Source organism: Pongo pygmaeus, chromosome X (assembly GCF_028885625.2).
Source record: "Pongo pygmaeus isolate AG05252 chromosome X, NHGRI_mPonPyg2-v2.0_pri, whole genome shotgun sequence".
Classification (NCBI taxonomy): Eukaryota; Metazoa; Chordata; class Mammalia; order Primates; family Hominidae; genus Pongo; species Pongo pygmaeus.
In genome coordinates, this window is record NC_072396.2 from 75,415,481 (window position 1) to 75,423,366 (window position 7,886).

General features: G+C 56.2%; 1 protein-coding gene across 7 annotated transcripts; it reads right to left on the reverse strand.

The window, feature by feature from the left end:
* Nucleotides 1–228: 228 nt before the first annotated feature.
* On the reverse strand, nucleotides 229–5,757 carry CITED1 (Cbp/p300 interacting transactivator with Glu/Asp rich carboxy-terminal domain 1). Of its 7 annotated transcripts, none has more exons than XM_054472586.2 (4): nucleotides 5,625–5,757; nucleotides 3,883–4,003; nucleotides 1,400–1,524; nucleotides 229–835 (listed from the first exon to the last, which is right to left on the reverse strand). In XM_054472586.2, exons 2-4 carry the CDS (start codon nucleotides 3,893–3,895, stop codon nucleotides 314–316), a joined length of 660 nt encoding a protein of 219 aa, XP_054328561.1. In that variant the 5' UTR covers nucleotides 3,896–4,003; nucleotides 5,625–5,757; the 3' UTR covers nucleotides 229–313. The 7 variants fall into 7 exon arrangements, with proteins under 7 accessions (XP_054328561.1, XP_054328564.1, XP_054328563.1 ...); XM_054472589.2 differs by having other exon boundaries at nucleotides 3,883–3,996; nucleotides 5,625–5,738; XM_054472588.2 differs by lacking the exon at nucleotides 5,625–5,757 and adding an exon at nucleotides 4,406–4,536 and having other exon boundaries at nucleotides 3,883–3,996.
* Nucleotides 5,758–7,886: the final 2,129 nt, after the last annotated feature.

Genomic DNA, 7,886 nt, shown 5'->3' on the forward strand with positions numbered 1-7,886 from the left:
TGTTCCTGGAGTCTTAGGGCAATGAGACCAGGTACTCCTGAGGAGATAGCCACAGTGGTGCTGGCAGCAGGAATTCAGTGAACAGCCCCCTTCACCCTCCCTTCTCCTTCCATCCCGTCCAGCTCCTTCCCAGCTAGCCACTCACAACCCCGCCATGGGCCTCAGAATTGCTAAAGGGACATCGGACCATATTACACATCATTAGATCTCAATGAAGAACACCTCTAGTTGGCCCATCTCTTTGTAAGTAACTTTATTTTTATTTACAACAGAATTGGTGGCTTTATTCCTCCATCTTTAGGGACACTTGGCATTAGCAGCTAGATGGAAAGTCCGCAGTGAAGTCAAACTCATTCTGCCCCAGCCACAGCTCCGGAAGCTCATTGGCTCGGTCCAACCCCAGTTCCACCACCAGCGACATCAGCACTTCCTCATCCACTGGGTCCGAATCGATGATAGCAGGGCTCTGGGCACCAGCAGAAGGAGAGAGTGATTCTGCCCCTCCCACCTGGGCCCCAAAGTCCCAGTTTTGCAGGGGCCCTGCCTCCCCGGGTTGGCCCGGAGTGGCAGCAGCCATCCCCTGATACTGGCTATTAAGTTTCTGCAGCTGCATACTAGCCAGCAAGTGAGGGGCGGGGTGCAGGTTGAAGGATGGGGGTTTAGTGGGAGGGGTGGTGGTAGGAGAGCCTATTGGAGATCCCGAGGAACTAGTGGGAGCCCCACTGGCCTTGGTTCCATTTGAGGCTACCCCAGGGTAGTGCAGAATGGCCACTGCTTTGCGATCTTTCACCGCAAGGTTGGAGTAGGCCACGGAGCTCATCTCTTGGTTGGCATCCTAGAAGACAGAGAAAAGCACACCATAGTAACCCTGCTCCTGGCTTGTCCTTCATATTCAGCAGATTTAGAAGGTTCCTACCTGCACTTCATTTGGGACTAGAGGTGGAGAGGTAGCAAGAAGACCCCCTTGAAAATTAGGCTCCTACCTCAAGCATCCTTTTGCTGCCATGGCTCTGAGCACTGAGGCCAGAGCCCAGTTATAGTGCTGGAGCACCTGCCATCCTAAGTGGGTTCAATGCTTTCAGCTCCTTCCCCATAGCCTCCACCTCACCATCCTAAAAAGGGCACCTCTTGTCCCTCTTCTCAGCCTCACTTGAGTCTCTTCAACAGAGTGGTTTTGCTCCAACTCGATTTCTCTGCTCCCTTCCCCACCATCTTTCAACACCCCTAGTGGGTTCAATCCAACCACAATTTAGGCAGAAGCTGTTCTCATTCTCCCCAGAGATAGTCCTGTTGTCTCCTCTCTGCTCAAGGACACTGGGTAATGCACCTAGGAGGGCCTGGCCCATGACCCCGGAAAATTTGTCTTTCCCTGACTCATGTGTAAAATGGCAAAAATTACCTCCTTCGCAGGTGAGGTGCCACCCTTGACATCAAGTGCAGGCCTCGACGTTGTTGGCATTTCAGAGCCTTGGCAGAAGTTGGATAAATTGGCGGGAAGCGATGCTGCCAGCTGGAGCTGTTGTGCTGCAAGTGAGGAAGAAGCAGTGGTAAGGGCAAAAGGCTTCACTGACCAGCAAAGCACTAGCAAAGCCCGAAGCAGGGCAATGCCACGCAGCTACGAGGCAAGGATGGTGACTGAGTTAGAGCCAAGACCAGAGATCACCCGAGCACAGGGAGGAGATCAAGCTGGAACTTTTGCCTGAGGCAGGAAAGGTGCTTGATTCGGCCAGGTACTGCCCAGGCAGCCACCTACCCATATCACCAAGATGGGACACACTGCTTCCTCATGCAAGTGACTTCACAGTCCCAAGGTGTATGTGTGGGGGTGAGGGTGGCACTGTTCTTGGTTCAGAGGACAGGAATGTCCCTGAGTAAGCAACATATTGTCTCAATGTGCTACTAGCATCCAGGCTGGAGAGTTGGGGCCTCCACTGGGACTGGGAGAATGTGAGAAGTCAGGGCAAGGAAGACCTAGAAAGCTAGAGGTTGCAGCACAGGGAAAGAACAAGTCTCTAGTGCAAATGTCATGGAGCTCCAAAGCATGGCCTTGGGCATGCCTGTGAGAAGCCAGGCTGATTAGGGTGGTCTGGGGGCTCTGAGGCAGCTGGAGCCAGAGAAGCTAGGAATGTCTCACTTTCCTCCATGTCTCAAGCCCCCTCCAAGACAGCCCCAGCATTGGGCTTTCCTAGGATGCCTACCCAAGAAACCTGAGTCCAGCCATTCCCATCTATAGTGACAAGTGAGGCACAGAGATTCAATGGCTTTTTAGTCAGGTAGCAGCGGTTCTGGGAGGAGAATCTAGCACCCCTATGGTCACATGCCTCACCAGACCACTGGCTAAGTCATCATACCTAGCTGGATTCAAAAGGCTTCCAAAGAAGTGATTCCCTGGCTCAAGTGCCAAAGGATAAGGGAATGAGGGCAAAAGAATACCTCCAAACCAGAAAATAAACAAACCTCTGAAAATCTCAACTTATTTTCCTAGAGGCCTGTTTACAAAGAAGAAAAAATGTCCCATAGCTAGGCACAGTAGCACCCTCCTGTAGTCTCAGCTACTCAGGAAGCTGAGGTGGGAGGATCACCTGAGCCCTGGAGTTTGATACCAGGCTGGGCAACATAGCAGGACCCTATCTCTTAAAAAAAAAAAAGCCCCATATATTCTAGCTTTCATGATCAATTAGAGATGTAGAATTTCATATTTATAAATACCTCTTGGTCCAAAGAATCTTGAGGACCTTAAAAAGAGTCTCTAATCTTTCCAAGGAGGCTAGAATTCTCCATGACACTCTCCACTCCGCAGCGGTCATTAAGAATCTGCTCAGACACTTCTAGAAAGTGGCCACTTACTACCTCTCTGTATCATCTTTGTATTGCTTACTTGGGTGGATGGGGGGTGGGGGAGGGAAAAATAGAGAAAGGGGTAAACATTTTTTTTAAAACATGAGGAAAAAATATCAGCTGTTGGGTTCCGCATCATTGCTTGATTGAAGCCCTGCTCCTTCTCTGAGGCAACCATAGAAAAATATTTCAAAAGCAAGTGATCACCAGACAAGGAGTCTAACACACGTCGTCTTCAAGAGCCCTAGCACAATCAGTATCAGACAATTTTCCTGTCCTAAGAAAAATGTCTGGGGGCCCTGTCCATCTTTTCCCGTTCCTATCCAGCCTTTCCTCTCCTTTTTGCCGCTTGGTACCCGAATGTACAAAACGAAGAAAAAACAACAGGAGCAGCAGCAACAACAGCAAAACCAAAAGAGAAACATTAGAAAAATCAAAAGAGAGAACGAGCAAAAAAACTATCTCTATTCTGATATCAGTTCGTGGGGGAAGACCATTTTACTGCGCCTCCCTCTTCAATCTGGGAGCTCCCCCAGAAGACACCCTGTGTCCATTCAGATCTTCTGCCTTCCATTACTGACCCACCACCCACCCTGACCCCAGCCTGGGTCTGTGCTCCATAGGCGCTCAGTAAGTGTTGTTGAATGCGTCTGAAGAAGCAATCGCATTTCCATCGGCATCCCTGGCTCTGCTTCCCCGGCTTTCTGCCCTCCTCCACCACCCTCTAGCCCGTTCGTGGGCAAAACTTGGCAACGCGGAAACGTCCCAGCCCGCTCTCCAAGCCGCGAGCTGACCACTGCGAAACGGCTGCGACAGGCGGCTGGGAAACCTAGAGCAACAAGTGCCTCCTCGCCGGCTGATGCCTGGCGGCCCCCGGCCACCAGTTCCCAGTCCCGCTGCCCGCTCTTCGCTTCAGGCCTTCCCTTGGGTGAGCAGCCCCCTCCCGCCTAGACAGGGGAGGAAAGGGGAGAGGGAAAAGAGGAGAGGCAGGTGGGGGCCTCATCTTTAACCTGTTGGGGGACCAAAAGTTAAAATGGCACCAACCGGATGGTTCCATCTCGATTGCTATTTTCTCACTCAGAAGGAGAAATTTAAAAATCCAAACAGCACTGCGGCTTGGCTTGGACGCGCTCTAACCAGACCAGTCAGTTTCGCCACCTGAAAACTAAAGGCCCGTTGTTTGCGGACAGCTCGGCTGCCCTCCTCGCCGCATCCCAGATGGAGCCGCGGAACCGGGGGCGGCCGGGAGCATCCCTTGCACGGCGGGCGCGAGCACCCAGGCCACCGGGGACCTGAGCGTCCGTTCCCGCAAGTGCTGTATCAGGAACTGATCGTAGAGACAGGATGGACAGGCAGGAAGGGGCACGGGGTGTCGGCCTCCGCGGCGAGTCCGCACTCCGGCGCCGGCGGCGGCCACTCCCGCGCCTGATCAACACTTACTGAGCGCCCGCTGAGCATCCGACGCGGCAGCAGGCTGAGCCTACCCCCTAGCCAAGCCGCCTGCGGTCAGTGCTAAAACCCCGCTAGGAGAAGAGTGAGAGAGGCTCGGAGAGGTGCGGTAACTTGCCCAAGGTCACAGCGCTAGAAAGTGGCGGAGCCGGGATTCGCAGCCAGGTCTCTCTGACTCCAAGTCCGGTGCTCTGCGAAGCAGGGACTCGGCGCGCGGCTCGCCAGCCCGCGTTTATAGGGAGAGGGGTGTGCGCGTGGGTGTGTGTGTGTGGGCGTGTGTCGGGGGAGGGGAGAGCTGAGGTCGACTGGGCAGTAGAGGCAAGTTGCCCAAATTCGCTAACTTCCATCCCGCAATTCCGCTGAACTCGGCCCGAAAAGCCCCTCTTGCCTCAATTTCCCGAAGTAAATCTGAGCTTTGTGCAGCTCTGGAGCCAGAGCGTCCAGATGCGGTCTGGGAGATTAGCAAAGTCGGTGGAAGCCAAGCTGGAGAAAGCGCGGGCGCGGGGAGAAAAGGTGCTGCCGTCTCCCCGGGAGAAGCGGGCACCCGGCCCCGCTGGCCGGCAGGGGGGCGCGCTGGCGAGCGAACCCGAGCGCTGGCGGGCGGGCGGGCGGGCGGCCCCTTGCCCCCAGCAGAGCAGCTTTCCAACAGAAAACAAGTCTCCCCAGAACCCTCCGGCCCGCCTGGTGGCCGCCCACTCCCCACACCCGCTCCACGGGAGTCCTCGGCCCCGCTGCCCAGCCCGGCGCCCAGCCCGGCGGCCCGGCTTACCTCTGAGAAGCCGCCTGCCTTGGAGAGAGGGAAGCGCGGAGCTCGGTGAGCCGCAGGAGAGGCGGCGGAGCCCCCAGCCCCTGGCACGCACGCCGCCGCCACTGCTGCCGCGAACCGGTCGCGCTCAGCGCCCGCGGCCGCGCTGGTGGCCACCCGACCCCGGGGCGCCTGGGAAAAGCCCGCACCGCACCGCGCCGCGCCGCGCCGCGCCGCCGCTGCACCGCACAGTGCCGCGCCAAGCAGCCCCGGACCGAGCTGGTGCCCGCCCGCCCGCCCGCAGCTTCGGCGCCGGACTCCGGGGCGGTGGCGGTGGCGGTGGCGGCCACCGCGCTCCCTTCCCGGCGCTGGGGACCCGGCTCTCAAGCCCCCATTGCCGCCCGGAGAGCCCTGACGCACACGCACACAGCAGCAGACTGGCCTCGGCTAGGAATCCCAGGAAGGACAGACCCTTTTTTTCCCTTTTTTTTCTCCCCTCAATTTCCACGTCTTTATAACCGGCTTAGGGCATTATTAGCACATGTCCTGGCTCGTGGGCGAGTTGGTGGCAAAATCTGAACTGGATACTCACGGAGGGCCCGCGCGGGTGCTGTGCCGTCCGCTGCTCCCTTCCTCCTCACCGGGAACTGCCCCTCGCCGGCGGACTACAAGAGGGCAGCCGGGCAGAGCGAGCTTCCTCTCGGTAGCTCGGCGGTGCCCCTTCTGCAGCTGTGCCGCCGGGCACATTTTTATAGTAGCGGCTGGCGTGTGTGGCCCTTTAAAGGCGCTCGAGCTGGTGCAGTCACCGCGGATCGTGTGAAAGCGAAGGGCCGGCTGGGGAACGGAGTCCACGCGGCCACGCGGGTCCGGCAGCCCTGTGGACCGGCCAAGGCTCCCGGGGTGGGGCTGGCGAGTCCGGGCTATGGGCAGCCCTCGTCCGGAGCCCTGGCCAGTGCCCGGCTTCTAAAGCTGTCGGGGGCCAGGGCCCCGGACACCGGCTCTCCCCACCGCCCTGCGTGGACTTGCCCAATAAATTCCACTTAGTAATTTCACTGAGGCAAAGGAGAGCCGTTAGTGTCTGTTTTCTGACCTAAATCTAGTCGGGGGCCAAAACGGGCTTCAGGGGTTTTGGGAGAGGGCTGTGGGCTCAAGGAGTGACCTGGAAGAGAGGGGCGCACACGGGACGGGGGAATGGTCATTAGTTTTCTGCAGGGCTTTCTTGGAGCCTGTCTGCCTTTTGGGGGACTGTACTATCTCATTCGTTGAAGAGCTGAGGCTGGGGGCTCCTTTTCCTCTTAAAGTCGCCAGATTCTGGGCAGAGTCGCATGGAGGGCCTATATGGCAGCGGTGGCTCTCCTAGAAGTTCTGAGCTGGGGTTGGGTTCGAGGGTTTCTGTTCTGTGGTCATCCAGGGCAGGAGGCTGGCAGGATGCGACCCCGAGATAATGCTACTCTCCCGGACGTGGGGCCAGGTGCAGCTCACTAGGCTCGCCGAAAAGCCAACAGTAGGCAACGGGGTGCGAAGAGCTTGCCCCAGAGTTCGCGGAGATTCCTCCTGCCTTCCCACGATGCCAGGTTGTTTTATTATAACTACATAGTCATTCCCGTCTAGCAAGAATAACGTTTTGCATTTGGAGTTCGTCTTTCTTAGGTAGAGATGTTGTCTTACAAATCCTTACTGGAAAGAGGTCTGGGTCTTCTCCTTCATCTCAATTCGAATTCTTTGTGGCCAAGAAATTCCCACCTTACCTCTTACATGAAGGCCATCAGGATTACCCCTCTGTCACCGCCCCCCACCCCTCCCCCCCGGCCCCGCCGCTCTTTTTTTGCTGCCTTTCAGCAACAACTACTCAGTTTACACTGTTTATAAAACATACTCTTTAAGAAAAGGTCCTGATGTTAAAAAGGGGGGGAAGGAATGTCACGAAGTCATTTTCACTATGTATGTGTTCTGTCTTCTTAATTGGATTTGAAGACCTGAAGGTCTCTTTTTCTTTTCTTTTTCTTTTTTTAGTAGCCCCAAGTGCCCTGCATTTGCTCTTTTAACAAAGTTCTGTTTGTTGACGGACTGACCGGCTTACTGACACAAAGATGAGAAGCAAATGGAGAGACGGATCAAGGCCCTTCCTCGGCATCTGGAGGAAGCTTGGGCGAGTGCCTTGGTCGCCAGGTAAACCCATTCCCCAGACCTCAAGGCTGCCTTGCACAGCTCCAGTCTTTTCACCTACCCTGTCCCAACACAAACCCCGGTAGCATCCACACCCCACACATCTTCGCTGCACTTTCTCACTTTGCTTGCCAGATTGTGGGCCCTGCCTAGTCTCCCTCTGATAAAAGGCGGGATCTGTCGGCACCCTAAAACCTTACTGCAAACCGCGTGTGAAATACACCCTCAAGTTCTCTTGGTGTTTGCCTGGGTTGAAAAAAAAATGTTTCTGCGAAAACTAAGTGGTGGAGAATGAGCGACTCTAGGCTTTCGAATTGCGTGTTACTAATTTGAACCCCTGACCCACCCTCCCCGTCAGCCCCGGCTTGGCTCGGGAGCGGGTCTGGCAACAGCGGCAGCTTCTCCGCTGCAGGCTCCGGATCCGGGAGGTGTGGATCCGCCCTCCATCTATTGGATGGCTCCCAGGCCAATTGTTAGAAAGAGGCATATGTTCATCTCGGCTTCTGGAGTGTCTCCGGAGCAGTTGCTCAACAGCCAGCCCCCTCCCCCATCCGGACCATTGAAGGGCAGAAAAAGGAGCGCCCTCCACCACATTTCTCTGTGCCCACATGCCAGAAAGGGTCTCCCCCCTGGTGACTTCCTGTCATCTCCACTGCTTACCTCCTGGGGAGCAGGAAAGAGAGGGGCT